This window comes from Corythoichthys intestinalis, chromosome 14, assembly GCF_030265065.1.
Source record: "Corythoichthys intestinalis isolate RoL2023-P3 chromosome 14, ASM3026506v1, whole genome shotgun sequence".
Classification (NCBI taxonomy): domain Eukaryota; kingdom Metazoa; phylum Chordata; class Actinopteri; order Syngnathiformes; family Syngnathidae; genus Corythoichthys; species Corythoichthys intestinalis.
Window position 1 is genome coordinate 25,241,993 of NC_080408.1, and position 18,543 is coordinate 25,260,535.

At 39.7% G+C, this 18,543-nt stretch overlaps 1 protein-coding gene across 8 annotated transcripts in view; it reads right to left on the reverse strand.

Annotated features, from left to right (window-relative positions):
• rnf220a (ring finger protein 220a) overlaps nucleotides 1-18,543 on the reverse strand; it is a 234,002-nt gene that overhangs the window by 36,535 nt on the left and 178,924 nt on the right. For 5 of the 8 annotated variants that reach the window (XM_057857259.1, XM_057857257.1, XM_057857262.1 and 2 more), the window contains exons 3-5: nucleotides 11,527-11,656; nucleotides 4,597-4,648; nucleotides 2,323-2,418 (exon numbers count right to left, since the gene is read on the reverse strand). In XM_057857259.1, coding sequence (XP_057713242.1) covers nucleotides 2,323-2,418; nucleotides 4,597-4,648; nucleotides 11,527-11,656 — 278 coding nt within the window. The remainder of the gene's footprint in view (nucleotides 1-2,322; nucleotides 2,419-4,596; nucleotides 4,649-11,526; nucleotides 11,657-18,543) is intronic. The other 3 variants (XM_057857264.1, XM_057857258.1, XM_057857263.1) reach the window with 1 other exon arrangement.

An 18,543-nucleotide genomic window follows, 5' to 3' on the forward strand; every position in this document is an offset into this window, starting at 1 on the left:
ACTGCCATGTTCAGCTATTTCATTACTTTGATCAACTAGCAGACAAATAAACAATTCAATATATAACATTATACTTGATGACAGCTTGTATGGCCTTCGCTTGATTTTTTTTTTTTAAATGTTGACACATGTATTATTTTTTGAATGCTTTGAAACTGATTTAACTTTGCCTACAATTCATCCAGTCATTACTAAACCCTTATTAGGATTGCCACAGAGCCCACCTTATTGACAATAGGCACATGTACATACAGGCACGTGCATATACACGGAGTTCCACAGAAAATTAAGACAATTTCCCAAGCCAATAATTTTGATCATCTTTGTTGAAAGAACATTGTCAGCATTAAAATATCATATATATTTCAGATTGAATCATGCTGTTCTCTATCAAAGACAAAATAAACAAACAAACAAATAAATATTCATTAATTCATTTTCTGTGTCACGCATCCTCATGAGGGTCAGCTAACTATGGGCAGTAGGCAGGATGCACCCTGAATTGACAGCCAATCGCAGGGATACTGATGAAATGTGCCCCATAGTAAATGTATAATATTCAACGCCTAAACCAGGGTTCACTAAATCTGGACCTCAGTGCCACTTTTCCTGTCGTGTTTTCCATGTCTCCCTCCTCCAACACACCTGAATCAAAATAATCAGGATCATTATCAGGCTTCTGGAGAGGTTGCTGATGACATTATCATTTGATTCAGGTGTGTTAGGGGAGAGAGACGTGGAAAACACGACAGGAAAAGTGGCACCGAGGTCCGGATTTAGTGAACCCTGGCCTAAACTGTTGAATTTAGTGCTGGAGATAACTGCTTTTAAAATGATGTCAATTTTTGGGGGGACACACTGTAATATAATAGTCATGCAAAGATGGCATAGTAAGGGACATGTCTGCAGTTTGAGATTTTGAAATGAACGCAGAAGACAACATTGAAGTTGCCCCGGGTCTTGTTTCATGTCCCCGAGGTGTTTCCTCCTTAATTCTGCTTATAGCATAAGACATGCAATTCTAAATACAAATAGACCTGTACTGTAAAACTCATTAAACAAGTTACCTTTGTTACTTAAAGTAGCTTGTCCAGAGCAATTTGAAAGCTATTACTTAAAAAAAAAAAAAAAAAAACGTTGCCCCCCAGGGACGCATGCATTTATCGGACATAATGCTGAGAACTTCTCTTCATAGAAAAAACAACACACCCCTAACTTTTTGAAATACAGTCTAGGTTTGGGTAGATTGATGATAGTGTGATAATGCATTAGTTCAGATGTCCTGCTGAAGTTTTATAATAAAACTGAAATGCCGTTGTGCTACAAAGTTCATTCAAGTGAAATGTGAAAAGTGCAAACTGGAGTAATATACATAAGCCATGTTCAAGTTGGGTTTCAAATACCGGCTCAGTAAAATGAGTATGATGGTCCTTAGCTGACGGAAGCCAAATATGCACGTCAGGTAAACTCAAATTGAATATCAAAGGTCTTAAAGTCCAAACAAATGTATGTGCTGACGAAAGCATCCTCAATCACGCACTGGATGCCCTTTCTCTGACAGTGGAACAGGAAGCAGGAGCTCAGTCCTCAGACCATCAGACCGTCGTCCATCAACAACAACTGACAACCTCCCCATCCTTCTCCTTTGAGACTCCTTACCACCATAACAAACACTTATTTTGGAGGGCAGGGGAGTTGAGGCAGATAGACAGCAGGAGAAAGTTGCAAACTGCCATTATGCTTTATTTTCAGGGTGTCCACTGACGTAATCATATGTACGATATAAGGTGATTTCAGCAGTTTCACTTAATGAGAAAATCTACTCTATGAGCTGTGTCATCTAGAACGTATGGATGTTACGCCAGCGGGGACTTAGTAGTTCTTATTTTATGGTGTGGAGGGGAAACCCACTTAACCTAAAGATACATCTCTGCCTTTAAAATGAACCAAACCACGTTTGATAAGCACTAAGATAAACTAGTCAGGGTGAAAATAAAAGATAACACACATTTATAAAACAGCCATTCCAACAACAACAACAACAAAGATACATATTTATGGCTATAACATGTTATACTGTGTATCCATAAAAAACATGCCAGGGTCAAATTCCTCGTTAATAAACTTAAACTTTAGTTTTTTCATCATTAGAGTTTTGTACATGACACACTCAATGTATATTTAGAATCTGGAAGTTATAGAATTGACATTTTTTAGTGATATCTTGTGTGCAAATGCAATTTTTCAATGATACAGTACCTATACTATAGTAACGTGTACTACAGAACATTGTGCGTGTTTGTGTTTTCTTCCGTGTGTGACCTGGTATCTGTCCGAGTGGTGGGCGTCTTCAGATGACAACGGCGAGACCACGGGAGACTCTCCCTCACGCTTGATGTGCACTGATAAAAGCATTGACTAGACAGGGAGAGAAAATTAAAGAAAAATATCACGTCATATTAGTTTTGTCAATATAGACAACAATGCACAGTACACTAAAAAATAACCAGTATCATATGTAAAACAAGGGAAGTAATCTCACAGCAAAAATTCTTTTTCATGAAGGGTACATCTTAATGAAAGAATCAACAAATTCTGTTGATCTGTTTTCAATATTTGCTTTGGATCCTATCTATAGACTGTATATGCATGTGTATTTTATTTTATACTGTAAATATACGTACTTGTACAATTATAACATTTATTAGTGGTTTGTGTGTTCTCTGGCACATCAGACAGAGAATAGTAGGCCAACAATCACGTTCCAGGTTTGAAGATTGGACAAGTGACCACATTAAAAGCTACTGCATGAAGGACACATTATTATCAGAGTCATTTTAAATTTTAAACAGGATTCTGAAATAGAAATAGGAATTTTTGCCCTTGCAAAACTTCAGGACAGCTCTGGACTCAGATGCTTGGATTGACACGTCATTGATAATGACTGTAACCAATCTGCCTCCGTCTATAAATTGCCTTGGACTGATGAGAGTTAATGTTTATGAGACGTTAAGAGGAGTCAAGAAAGGGAAGACTGAAAAGAAAAGACATAGATAAAACCAGGAGAGGTTGGATAAAGATTTAAAAAGGTCAGGTATAACTGTCTGACCCTGGGAATCTAATAAATCTACCTTGCACACCCACCCACTCACACACAAAGATCCTCTGATTAACTAGTACTCTGACAAAGATAATCTACGGAATTCCTCAAGTTCATGACAAAAAAAAAACAAAAAAAAACGTAAGAATTATGTCAAGAAAAGACCAACAATCTCCATTTTCACTAGTAGGAGTGCTTTTGCTTTGATGTGTGCCAGTATATGTGAAATATCTATATTTAGAGTCTTCTATTAATCAAGTGAAAAGGGGTAAAGCAGAGGCCTCAATGCTCGATAGAAGTAATCTAATAATGTGTGAAAAATTACCAATTTTCAGTGTTGCAGGACGTGGTAAATTGTTCATGATGAACAGAAAGTTTATGCTAATGTGTGTGTGTAATGTTCAAAGTCTTATTATATGTTTTAGCCAAGTCCGTAAACATTAAACTTTGGTGTTATGAAACTATGCTGTTGTTTTTTATGTGAGAATGACATTAACAATATTCTCCTTAAAGAGGGTCTTTCAATGGAATGTAGCCTACCGATAATCCAGAGAGTCAACAAGAAGAAGCTTCTCTGTAAGCATGGTTCTCAGCAACTGAGTGTTGTTTGTTTCAAGCTGAATGGAGTGATTCCTCTTTTCTCTTCTCTTTTATCGCTGTTATCTCCAAACCGTCATGGCTTTGTATGTAGCTAATTTCCTAGTACTGGTTGGTGACGTATGCCACGGAGGTGATAGCGACATATGCACCACATTGGCCCTCTCCACTCTCTATGGCCTGCTGCTGAATACTAAATAAAAACAAGGAAATGCATTGTCACGGTCCTCAGCCCCTTTCCTCTGCCTGCTACTCACAAATCCAAATCCACCCACACTTATGTGAGTACTGTTCCAAGAGTGGGTCAGCACCAAACGTAGCATGGTGTAATGAAAATTGTTCATAAAATTTTAAGGGGCCTCTTAGGTTCCATTCCGATGCATTTCATGTGAATTTTAACTGTAAACCATCTTTTGTCTAACTTGTTTGTTTTTTCACAGACCTAAGTCAAACAAGAGTTGCCTATATTACTGAAGAAAAAAAAAAGACAGAGGTGTTTGCTTATTTGCAGGTAATGATAAACAAATAAAAACAGACAACAAGTTGTGTGGTTGGGTGAGTTGAATGGACAGGAAAGTTTGATGGCTTTATGCAGTACAGCAGAGGACAGTGAAAATGATAAAAGTAAATAGTTACTAAATACTAAGCTTTATCTATACAAAATAATAATAATAATAATAATTACAAATACTCAGAACAAATATGCTATGACAACCATCTGTTAATTTCATTCATCAGATCTGGCTATAAATCATTGCACTTTTTTTTTTTAACGCTTTACCTACTGACCTGTTTTTGACAACTGGTTGCAGTATCTACTTTATTTTTCCTTTTTGGGGAAAATGTCGCACATGTTATATGTTTTTAAAACATACAGTATATACCAGTGCTCATCTCACCTTGGGAGTTCCGGGAGTGACTGCTCCATCCTTGGGTGACGGGATCTTACTGCTGTTTGAGAGGGACAAAAGAAGACAAAACATATATTTGTTCACTGAAGCTGTGTATTTCATTATATACAGTACAGTCCAAGAGTTTGGACACACTTTCCCATTTGCGCAAATTTCTTTATCTTCATGACTATTAACATTGTAATTATGTACTTGGCAAAAAAGGTGAAATAATTAAAAACCTGTTTTATATTCTAGTATCTTCAGAGTAGCCACCCTTTGCTCCGATTACATTTTTGCACACTTTTGGCAGTACACTCGATGAGCTTCAAGAGGTAGTCACCTGAAATTGTTTTCAATTGACAGGTATGCCTTATCAGGGTTACTTAGTCAAACTTCTTGCTTTTATCAATGGGAGTGATTTATATATATATATATATATATATATATATATATATATATATATATATATATATATATATATATATATATACACACACACACACACATATATATTAGGGGTGTCAAACGATTAAAATTTTTAATCGAGTTAATTACAGCTTAAAAATTAATTAATCGTAATTAATCGCAATTAATCGCAATTCAAACCATCTATAAAATATGCCATATTTTTCTGTAAATTATTGTTGGAATGGAAAAATGAGACACAAGATGGATATATACATTCAACATACGGTACATAAGTACTGTATTTGTTTATTATAAGAATAAATCAACAAGATGGCTTTACCATTATTAACATTGTTAAAGCGATCCATGGATAGAAAGACTTGTAGTTCTTAAGATAAATGTTAGTACAAGTTATAGAAATTTTATATTAAAACCCCTCTTAATGTTTTCGTTTTAATAAAATTTGTAAAATTTTCAATCAAAAAATAAATTTGTAGCACGCCATTGTTGATGCCAATAATTACTTACACAGTGCTCATGGGTGCTGAAGCCTATAAAATCAGTCGTACCCAAGCACCAGCAAAGGGTGACAAAACTCCGAAAAACACAACAAGTACACATTTCACTGTGTGTGCTGTCATTTTAATGTTTGAGCGGGGCATGTGCGTTAATTGCGTCAAATATTTTAACGTGATTAATTTAAAAAATTAATTATCGCCCGTTAACGTGATAGTTTTGAATATATATATATGTGTGTGTGTGTGTGTGTGTGTGTGTGTGTGTGTGTTTATAAATAAGTGAGCACATGGATTAATAGATGACAGAGACACAGAAAGCCATTGGTAGAAACACTAGAGAAGACATACACCAACTGCTGGTTGACAGAACTGTCGCCAGAGACTACGGGGCCGTTTACATGGTGACTCTTCGAGAAGACGAACAATTTCATGTTTGCATTTATATGGGCCTGTCTCCATTCCAACAATGTTGCAATTCCGTATGAAAACAATGTAGTATTCATGCCAGGCACTACGGGGCAGTGCAGATTTACAAGGCGAAAGCGAATGATGCACTTTGACCCCACCGAAGTTCCTCAGCGCGGAAAAAAATATGCCCGTCCACTCGAAACAATGGCATTTTTCTTTTGTTCAAAAAGGCACAAAAATGGAAACATTCAACATATTTAATTTAAAAATATTATTAAAAAAGTAAATTAAAGCCAACATTCCGCCATATTTGCTGTTTTTAATGTTTAGTAGCACCGCTGCGCACGCCCAATGTGACGTGTACGAGTGCTGACGTTATCGGCGCGGTGTCGCGCCGCGGGAGCCTTGATATGCATCCGGAGATAGCCCCCCTCAATCCCCCGCACTCAAATTCTTCCACTTGGGAGGCAGGATTCAGAATTTTTCGTCTTCCCCTTCCGTCCTCGCCGACACCATATGCACGCGAGGCAACTCCGCAACACAGTCATTGCGTCTTCGTGTCGCAGAGTCGCCATGTAAACTGCCATGTAAAAAGCCAATGACTCAACGGTCAACACCACACTAAGAGCCTTCGTTGCAAACTCAACGAGGCTGTTCAGACCACCCCTGAGGCCAACTTTGAGTCAATTGCGCAAGTCTCCATCAAATTTTGCATATACCATGGAGCTGCATAGGCCTGAACCCCCACAGCCAATTGATCAACAAGACTGGCGATGGATACCGATTTCAGAATAGGGCCACAGTCAGTCATCTCCTCTACATGGATGACATCAAGCTGTACGCCAAGAGCGAGCAAGACATTGACTCATTGATCCACACCACCAGGATCTACAGTGGGGACATTAGAATGTCATTCAGACTGGAGAAATGTGGCCGAATGGTGACAAAGAGAGGGAAGGTAGTCCAGACAGAAAGGGTTCCACTCCCAGAGGGCAAGATAGTAGATGCTGAGGAGAGTTACAAGCACCTTGGAATGCCATGGGGAAATGGTAACCACGAAGAGACCACAAGTAAAGCTGCAACGGTCAAGTATCTCCAACAAGTAAGCCAGGTCCTAATAAGTCAGCTCAATGGCAAGGACAAGATCCGAGCAATTAACAGCTATGCCCTAGCAGTGATCAGATCGTTCAGTTCAGACCACAGATGTGAAAACATGGATGCTGCTCGCCATGCATTGAGGATTCCACCCCAAAACCAGTATGCAGAGGCTATACGCTGAGCGCATGGAGGGAGGCTGAGGGTTAGTGATCACCAGGACATTATCCAAGACAAAACATCCAAGCTCCACGAATACATCACAAAGATGGCCCCAGGGGATGAAGCACTTACTGAATGTCTCAGGCATTGGAAACTGGAAAAGGAGGAGTTGGAGGAACCATCATGGAAGGAAAAACCTCTGCATGGGATATACCACAGACAGATTACTGAAGTGGCAGATCTCAACAAGTCCTACTAATGGTTAGAGAAGGCTGGACTGAAAGACAGCACAGAGGTGCTAATCATGGCAGCACAGGAACAAGCCTTGAGCAGCAGAGCGAGAGGCCCAGATATACCGCACCAGGCAGGATCCCAGGTGCCGGCTGTGCAAAGAGGCACCTGAAACAGTCCAGCACCAAATAGCAGGGTGTAAGATACAAGAAAATAATACATGGAACGCCATAACCAAGTAGTTGGTATTGTGTACAGAAACATCTGTGCAGAGTATGGACTGGAGACCCCTAGTTCGCAATGGGAAACCCCTCCCAAGGTGGTGGAAAATGAGAGGGCTAAGATCCTGTGGGACTTCTGGATATAGACTGAGAAGATGGTCGTTGCTAAACCAAACGGACATTGTGATCATAGATAAGGAGCAGAGGACTGCCGTTGTGATCGATGTAGGAACACGAGAAACTTTGAGAAATACCAAGACTCGAGGAAAAGCTGGAGAGAGCTTGGAAGGTGAAAGCGACATTAGTGCCTGTGGTCATAGGAGCACAGGGGGTGGCTCCAGCAGATACCTGGTGAAACATCAGACATCTCCGTCCAGAAGAACGCAGCCCTTGGAACAGCAAAGATACTGCGTGTGTGCATGTGAAAGAGCGAGACAACCTCACCGTCACCGACAAAGAGAATAAACATGGGTGACATACTCAAGCTCCCGTGTAATGCTGGGAAATCAACCAACACTCTTCTCTCTACTTTTTTCCCCTCTCAGTTTCTGCTACATCCCTCCTCCCTTTTCCCTATTTTATTCATTACCAGCAAACTAGGCAGAGGCATCAACTATAACAGCCACCTATACCTGCTTGTTGACTGTGTCAAACAGCGACAACAGATGGAGGGGGGAGAGAAGGGATGAAGAGGGGACAGTGGCTGAATGCCTGCTTGGATAGGAGAAAATTGCCACAATGACAGATGTGGGAGAAAGGGAGAGATTAAAGTATAAGAAAAAGGTGGGGGAGAAAGGGGATCTCGATGAAATGTAAGGACAAAGAATGAGAGAACCAGGCAATGTAAAAAGAGAAAGACCAAGCAATGGGAAAGATGAAAGATGACAGAAAAGGAGACAGAAAGACACAAAGCAGGCAGCTGCACGCATGAGTTTGCTGAGTTCTATGAATTTTTGATGGCGGAGGGTTATAGGGCTGAGAAATTCTGACTGCTTGCCATGTTAAAATAAGGAGAAGAGTGAGGAAATGAGCAGCATACCAAAGTAAAACAAACACACAGACTGACAGCAGGACGAAGGAGAAAAGAATGAAAGATGCGCAAGAAAGATACTGTATTGTGCAGGGGTAATGAGATGTGGTGTATATATGAAAACAGACAGGTGAGGGCATGGTAGTGCTTAACATTACGCCTCCTTGTTTTACAATGGATTAAATTTTATAATATAAAAGGACATTTTTGTTTGAAATATAAACTGCTATGTTGAGATTAGGAAACAAGTATCCTGTACTTTAGAACGGTTTATAAATCAGTGGTGACTCGAATTTATATTTGGGAAGGTATAAAAAAAAAGGGATCAGGAAATCAAAATATTTGCTCTCCAGTCAGAACAAAATAAATACTGTTGCATATGTGAAGAGGCAAGTTGCCCAGCAAGAATATCTCTGTGTAATATAAATTATGTCTGATGGAGGTAGATTCAGGGGTCTCAACTTATTAAAACTGTTTCGAGTGAAACTATGTGTGCGAACGCGTGTGCATGTCCAGTGTCTCCTCTACGAGGTGTTTTTTTTTCAGCAGCATAGGCAGAAAACAATGATTTTGTGTCATAAGTGTGAGTCTCACACATTCAATTAAAGGTTTGAAATGTATGCAGTTTTGCTCGCCACGCTTACATAAATGCAATAATATTGAGACAAACCCATAGAATCTCATCTGCATCAGTAGTATCGTCAATCAAATTATACAACCTAGAAAGTAAATGGATGCAAGGATAGAGAATTGAAGCTAAACTCGCAATCCTGATTGCTTTTTCACCTTTCTGAGGCATCTACTCGCAAGGCTTTCGTGAAGGCGAATTGATCATGAAAGAAGAGGAGGAAGGTGATGAGTGCAAGGGATGGCACGCAGGCGGGATATGTAGATTACTTTGCCCTCACGAGTCACCTGAGGTGTGTAGGGCATGAAAGATTTCCATTTGCTCAACTGTGTGTGATATTCGTGTCCCTAGATGAAATGCTGCAGACCATGAAAAAGCAAAAGACCTCTCTGTCGCAGATAATGACAAGTAATCTACCAAATGTGGCATCTGCAGTTTTGCACACAGAAAAGAAATCGGGAAACGGCGCACGATAGTTTTTTATGAATTACATTGTGTAACATCTTAATAATCAACACTTTTTTTTGTTTGTTTAAACAAAGCCACAATAATTTCATTCAGCAAGTGCAGGTCTTCATTGAAGGAATATTTACATCAAATAGGACCACATTTAATCTGGGCCGCAACCATGCTGAAAGACCGGGACAAAAAGTTTCCAAGTAATCTTTGTAAAATCCAGCCAAGAGTTGAAATAAAAGTGACACACAAATACAGGAAGTTTATTTCTCCTGTGGTTCATTTTAAAATGATTGTCTTAATCTCTAATTTCATGCAATCCTTTTTCCCCCAAAGATTGTTGTCGCCTCTTTTTCTATCAGTGCGATAGAAATAATAATTTTGAAAGCTCATATTACCGTTTCTTACGATGTCTGTAGTGTCCATTCACAAGAATCAAGCATCAGTTTCCAATGACCAAGAGTCATTTCACCATTTTTTTGTTGATCATAGGTATAGTTTGAAATGGTGTAAAACGGCACATAAGTCTGAGAATTGTATCAAATAATGTGGTTACTAACTGCATTTAATTTGATGTTGTGCACTACTGAAAAACTATAACCGAGATAATAACAAATACGCTTATATTGGTATTATAGGCACTGCTATTAATGGAAAATGCACACTAAACCATCAGTAATTCATAATAGGAATGGAAGTAAAAAAGGGGAAAGTTACATATGTACATGTTTTAATTGTTTGATGGTGATATTGAATGTACTGTAAAAAGGCATACTTTGCAGCTACAATCTGTATGAAATTAGTTTTTGGTTTTATAGTCTATATTTGATTCCTTTTTTTTCTTTTTTTTTTTTTTTTTTTGGCACGATGTATTGAATGTCAATATTTGATATGATTTGATATTTATCAAATTGAAATTAGGAAATTGGGAAATGGAAGTCTGGGCTTTCCTGCTGAAGCTGCCACCCCTGTCACCTGACCTCGGATAAGTCGGAGAAAATGGACTGATGGAAATTAGGAAATATATAAAACTGAACCAGACTCAATATGTCTACATTTTAAACGACAATATTTATCTGACAGTAAAAAATAGCGCAGATAAATAACTTTTACCTTTTGTTTTGCAAATGTGACCAAATAAGTACAATTCTTGATTTAATGTTTTTGTGGGGCAGGTGGAGGGGGGTTATTATGGCCCCCCCAAATGACAAGCTACAGCCCTGGGCAGAGCCATCAATGCTGGCTGGCTCGCTTCACATAAAGATTTGTGACTTGCAGATTTTGTATTGACAATTTTATCTTGGGCACTTCAAACATGCATACCAGTGATATTCTTTAATTTGACACCAATCGGTGGTTCACGGGTTTCAAACTGACCGGAGAAAGTCTGTCAATTTCCATAGTGGGAGGTAACTGATTTTCTTGTTGTGGTTTCCACTTCTAAGACAGCTTGACAGCAAATTTGCACATCAACACACTATGTTTCTATTTCAAAGTGGCGACCGTGTAGGGTGAACATTTTTTCGAAATGAAAGTTGCTTTTAATATAATTTTAATTAATTAATTTTTTAAAATAACAAATTCAAATTTTCTCTTCTCTTTGTTGGTAAGATCACTGGAGGTGTTCAATCGTGGTCATACTGTAGGTTTTCAGACTTTTCACCATTCAGTTGAATGTTAAAAACTTTGGACCACTTTTGAATTCGGACGAATGCTGACGTAACTTTTACCTTGTGCATATATTGAGCACATGAATAACACACACGGTTTGACTCCTACCTAAGGCACATGTTGGCTAGCCTTTCTATCTCTGTTTCCATGTGTTCTTGTAGCTCGCCGGGCCTGAGCAGAACTTGGCAGATTGGGCAGATTGGAGCCTGGCTGTCATACAATGACATTTTCTTCTTACCTGGAGACAGAAAGAAAGTGAGTTTAAAAATTAATGCGTCTTGGATTCAAACCATTGAAAAAATATTATATCATTTATCATATCATTTATCTTTAGGTTGTCAAAATATTGACAGGGTCAGTTAGCAACTTCTGGTAACACAAGATGTCTCTGGAGTCATAAATATTTATGACTTTAAAAGCCCAAGTACTTGTGGCTGAAATCACCCAAACAGTTACTGTATAACACATCAAGGTAATAACAGAGTGAGAAAGTATGTTCTCCCATCGACTAGTTGGCTTCCTTGGGCGGCCTGCCTTGGTTCCCCTCTGGCCTATCCCATGGTGTATGTGCAGATGTTCTCTTTCGCTGTTCAACCAACTCACATGTAGGTTTCATCTATGATTAAGCAGCATTAGGCATTTGTTGGTCTATAATTGTAGGTGTTGGGATCACTATTAGCTTGACTTTCCAACACATAACTTAAGAAAGAGTCATAGTCTGAACTATCTGAGATGGGAACCATTTTATTTTGCCTCACGACCCCAGTTTGATATGCCCGCAGTCCTCCCTGGCGTTCTAACACATCTTGGCTGGCAGTCCATAAGTTACGTCAAATACAAAGAACGAATGGGTATAATTGACATTACACTGGTCACAAATAGGCAGTGCCATTGAGCTGTGTTGTTTATGTTTAAACATTATTATCTTCATTATCATAGTTCTCAGAAATTCGTAATGTGCATTTTTAGATTCTTTAATCAACTATCTTTCACATGATGGTCATTTATACTTAGTGTTTTCTATTTCTTTAAACATTTTTCTCTCCTGTTGGAACTGCTCAATAAATACCTTGTTGTAACGACCATAAGAGGAGTACATCAAAACTCTCCATCTAAATTCTCTCTCTCTGCCACTCTCCCCAACCCTCTCTCTATCGTGCTCTCTCCTTCTTTAATCTTTCATTTTAGTGTAAATAAGAACTAGGACCTTGTATTATATAGCCATTTTACTATAAAGGCCCATATTTTGTCGACTGCTCCTGTGCGCTTCGGCGTAAATTGCGACGTAAGTGTATATTTGTACCAGTGTATTCAACTCTGTGTGTTTGTCCGGCAATATAGGTGAACCTGTGAAGCAAAGGCGTACCCTCACAGACACACCGGATGAAAGTGGCAAAACAATTATACCATGGTGTTTTAAGATAAACATATTATTTTATATATTTCAAGATAAACCATCTTATGCACCAATGCACAAGACGCAGTTTATAGTTTAAGAAGCTCAACCGTCATGTAACATGGAGCTCAACCTGTTTTATTCATAAATATGTTATCAGCATACACCAAACTTTAGTAAACATTGGACAAATACATTCATTTTATGGATAATTGCTATCATCTTGAATATTTATACAAGGTCTATGAGGGCCCATTTCACTGCACAGGCTTCCCTTGCTAGATTCTTGTGATCTGCCCATCTGCCCATACTTCCTCATACAAAGTTTGAGCCAACCATCCACTGAACAAACCTGTTCATCCCCCTGTCGGTTAGAGGATAAACGGTTAGGGAATGGAATGAAGCCCTCTCAATGTGTGCTACTAGTGTTCAATCCCATAACCAATGTATTCCGCCTTTTTTCCCCCAAAGCCAAAGCTTGCACCCGTACACGATATTACCAAAATCGGGTTTAAATCAGCAACAACAAAAACTTATCCCAACCAGTAGAAAGTCTGTGACTTGACCTCTCATACTGATTGTTTTAGGGCACTTTCACACTCGCACTGTTTAGTCTGTTTAAAACAGACCAGAGTTCTTTTTTTCAGATAGTCTGCTTCATTTTGTAAATGTGAACGCGCATCAGAATTCTAGTTCGGACCAAACAAACGAACAATGGTCTGCTCAAAAATTGTGGGTCTCGGTCCCTTTTAAAAACACCCTGCTTTCCTTGTGAATGCAACCAAAGCATGGTGCGCTTTTGCTACTTTATGTGCAGCGTCACTGCGTGGAGCTGTGATGCTCCAGGCTGTGACGCTACACACAGGGCATCCTTGGAAGTGGAAGTAGAGTGCACACGCTATCAAAAATAAACAATGGCAAGATGACAGACGCCATCACCAAATGTTGTTGTGCTACGCTAAGCAGTTGCATTTGATACACAGAATCAGGTTCCGAGCGGCAGCTGAATTTATGCTACATTATGTGCAGCCCCCCCCCCCCCCCCCCCATTTAGTCTTCTATTTGTCCAATCAATGAGTGAGCGTTTCGTCCACGTGATGCTATTCGGAAAGTTCGGTTGGCACAGTGTGAATGCTGAACCTTTTCAACAGGTCATTTGCAAGTGTTGTTGCAAGGTAGCTCTCCAAATGGACCCTTGTACTGTTGGTCTAATGTGAGAAAGTCCTTAATTTATTCACTCCCAGCCATTTTCACCGGAGCAAGGCCCTTCGCTCCCGGCCGTTTTACTGGATTTTGACTGATTTTGCAAGGCCCACAGAAAATTCTGTTCTATTGCTATATAAACATGGAACCCATCAAAAGAAAGATGAGACTCTCTTCTTTCAGCAGAAAAAAAAAGTAAGTTAATATCTTTTTCCATTCTTTAGAAATCAGCATTAGAAAAGAGCTTAGTTTGAGCATTTTTCCAATTTCTGATGAAAAAACAGAGAAATTGAGCTTTTTGTGAATGCATACATTTCAAACATAACTTTGACTTTAACACAGTTATTTTTTGCTTTAGTTAAATCCCAAACAATTGAATAATGTTTTCCTTTTACAAAAAAAAAAAAGAAACAACAAGACAAATAGAGCTTTTGATAGCAAAGTAACAATTTATTTAGACATAATTAAAGAAAGATGACGTTGTGTTGGACGCGACAGCGGGTTAAACCTTTCATCCATCCATCGCCGCCTGTTTCAAAAAGATGAATTTTTTTGAGTCTCTGCGGGCTCTGCTCGCGAGCAGCACGGACTGTACAGCATCTAGTGGTCCCGGTCCTTCTGCTCTGTCGTCCAGCACCTGGCATCCCAGGCCTTCTACCGGTTGTTCTGCTCAGTCGTCCGCCGCCTGTCATCCATTCGGTCGTCTTCCACCATCTCCCTGGCTTTGCGGCTTGGGCGTTGGTTGCCGTTGAATAGGGTTGCGGGTCTTACCAAATGCGGTACTGCCCTCCAGTGGCCAGTTTTATTGCTTTAAAATTGGGTTTTGAGCTTTGTGCATTCTATCTGAGATATATGGGAACCTTTAGATGCCGATTGTGAAAAAAAAAAAAAAAACACAAAAGATGTTAAAATAAGTTTTTGGGACACTGAAGCGATTCAAAATAGAACGTATTTATACGTTTTTGGGAGCAAATGAGTTAATTATTTAAAAATACCAAAATATATTTTCAAACTTTAATCGAGAGCCCCACCCTGTCATGTTTCTTGTTTTTGTAGACATCTTGCGTTGTTTTCTCTCTTCCTGTTCCCCTTTTACTTTTCCCTATCTGTCAAATATTCCCTAAGGGATGTGAATGATTGTAGGAGGCAATGGCCAGATAACTCCATGGGAGTAGACGAAGATGGGTAGAGGGTAAGTGTAGGATTGGGGGGGAGGATGTTGTTGATGTCGCGCACCGGTTTTGTCAGTAGCTTAAAGATGATTAATGTCTGAACAGAACACCCCCACGTATGTACGAACACACACATTTGCACACACAGCTCCTTTCCACTTGTCGACTCTGCACCCCAAAGTTCAAAAACTTGGTGCGTTTAATCTTGAGGGGTAAAGGGGCAAACCACACTAAGTGGATGGAGAGAGCGAGAAATGAAGATGAGAAAGGGAGGAGGATGAAAAGAGATGAGGATGGAAGGCGTTGAAGACCCGGACAATAACACGGAAATAGGCCTGACAGGACTTTTTAGTGTTGAGATTCCTCAGGATGCCAAATGCCGGCTGGTGAAGGAAAGACGGAATGGATGAATGCATGGATAGAGGGCAGGGGCGAGGAAGTGCACATGTTTCTGACAGCTGTGATTGAGAGTAAGCTGGACCCCCTAATGTACAAAGACGGATTGGCTCATCTTTCTCTTCTTTCAATTGTCTCTCCACCACCCTGTCTCAAACCTCTGTATATGTCTTGCTCCCTCCAGCTCACATTTTCCCACTGACATCTTTTTGTTCCTACTTTCTTCATCCAACCTCTAATCCTTTTTTTGTCAGTTGTTCATATTCCCTTAGTTTCATCTCTGTCACATGGTTCAAGAACTCCTTGGATTCATTCACTTTGTCAACAGAGTGTTATTTCAACAAATGTACCCCTAATACAAATCGTATAATATTATCTATATCAGTGCTTCTCAATTATTTTCTGCTACGCCCACCCCAAGGAAGATGTAAATGTTTCGCGCCCCCCCCCCCAACTCTCTGCCGCCACTGTAAATAGAATAATTTGTCTATAATATTACTAGTATATGTACGCCTCTGCCTAACATTGTGTCCTTTTTTTCTATTAAAGAAAAAATGTAACATGGATCAACTTGAAATAAAGTACAACTTTATTAACATTGTTTTGTTTGTAACAGAAAAGATTAAACGCGCATCAATTTGCCTGAATTAAAAAAAAAAAAAAAAAAAAAAGTCACATCCAAACTGTAAAAATACACTCAAGATACATTTTTGACCATTTGATACTGAAAAATAAAATGTAATAAAATCAGTAAATAATAAATTCAAATTGATTAGAAATATTAACTCTTGAGGACAATATGCCAAAAAATATGACCCAAAAAATATGACCGAAAAAACAAAACTGAATAGAAGGAAAAAAAAGTGTCTTTTGACAGAAGGACAGTTTTTATTTTCGCTGCTCACAGTATCACCACAGTGCTCATTGGTTTACTGATATAACACTGACAAAGCGGGACGATTGTGACAATTGACAATATCCGGCACGTTTTCGCTGAAAAACAATCAAGCGGCTTATCAATGAGATTGAGGTCTAATGTCTTTAAGTGGCGTCTTAATTGATTTGGCTTCAGACTGTCCGCTATAATCATTTTTAGACACAGTAAACAGTGGTCTTTCCTCATCTCCCACTGCATTAAAAGTCAAAGCCAAAAGGCAAATGGCCCGAAAAAAAGTGCATTCCGGCAGCCGAGGGAGAACCGTAGGTGAGGGCGGTCGTCGTGAAGATCCCAAACCGAAAACGACACTTCTCGAGCGGACACGAGAGAACCGGAGAAGACAGTGGGTTGCTGCGTGAATCCGGCCGGAAAACGGCTTTCGAACGGCGCACCACTGCGCTCTTCATATCACTTTTCTGTGTGCTCTTGCTAAGTTCAAGAATACTGCGCGCACTCTGAAAACGAGAGCGCCACTGCCACCTACTGAGTGGATGTGCAAGTACACTTTATTCTAGTACGGCAATTTTAAAAAAAAAAGCATGTTCCCCGAGGTCACATGCGCCACCCCGGCATCGCTCTGCGCCCCCCTGGGGGGGCGCACCCCAGTATTTGAGAAGTACTGATCTATATAAATCAGTAAATTTAATATTATCTATACAAGTCAGTAAATTTAATACTAGGTAAACCTTCACAAGAATGGAATAGTGTATAATAAAAATACGCGGTTGAGATTAGTCAGCGCACTGAAAGCTGTTCTTTCTCGAAAACAAGTGTAATTTCAAATTAAATAAAAGTGTTAATACACACATACAATTATATAATGTGAGTCAGTTCATGTGTAGAGTCCAATTGAATAGAAGAGACCTTCTTTTGATAAATGGTGTTATACTTGTCTAGCACTTCTCCACCTTTCAAGGCCCTCAAAGCACTTTACAGTACACTATCTCGCCATCAACTTACTGGTGACGCAGCACCAGGAGCAATTTGGGGTTCAGTATCTTGCTCAAGGATACAGTATTTTTCGGATTATAATTTGCATCTGAGTATAAGTGGTACCAGCCATAAACTGCCAAACGAAGAAGAAAAAAACATACACCCACCGGCCACTTTATTAGGTACACCATGCTAGTAACGGGTTGGACCCCCTTTTGCCTTCAGAGCTGCCTCAATTCTTCATGGCATAGATTCAACAAGGGGCTGGAAGCATTCCTCAGAGAGTTTGGTCCATATTGACATGATGGCATCACACAGTTGGTGCAGATTTGTCAGCTGCACATCCATGATGCGAATCTCCCGTTCCACCACATCCCAAAGATGCTCTATTGCAGGGGTTTTCAACCCAGTCCTCAAGGCACACTGTGGGTCCTGGTTTTTGTTCCAGCCGATCCAGCAGAGACAGTTGAACCAATGAGGCTTCTGCTAAAACAAGCCACACCTGACTGCAATCAACTGATTGCACTTGTAAAACACCAGATTGGGGAAAAAGTGTTGTCATCTTGTTTGGTAAGAATGAAATCCTGCACCCACAGTGTGCCTTAGTGGAATAGGTTGGGAACCCCTGCTCTATTGGATGGAGATCTGCTGAATGTGGAGGCCATTTGAGTACAGTGAACTCAATGTCATGTTCAAGAAACAAGTCTGGTTTGATTCCAGCTTTATGACATGGCGCATTATCCTACTGAAAGTAGCCATCAGAAGTTGGGACATTGTGGTCATAAAGGGATGGACATGGTCAGCAACAATACACAGGTAGGCTGTGGCGTTCCAACAATGCTCAATTGGTACCAAGGGGCCCAAAGAGTGCCAAGAAAATATTCCCCACACCATTACACCACCACCACCAGCCTGAACCATTGATACAAGGCAGGATGTATCCATGCTTTCATGTTGTTGACGCCAAATTCTGACCCTACCATCCGAATGTCGCAGCAGAAATCGAGACTCATCAGACCAGGCAACATTTTTCCAATCTTCCATTGTCCTATTTCGATGAGCTTGTGCAAATTGTAGCCTCAGATTCC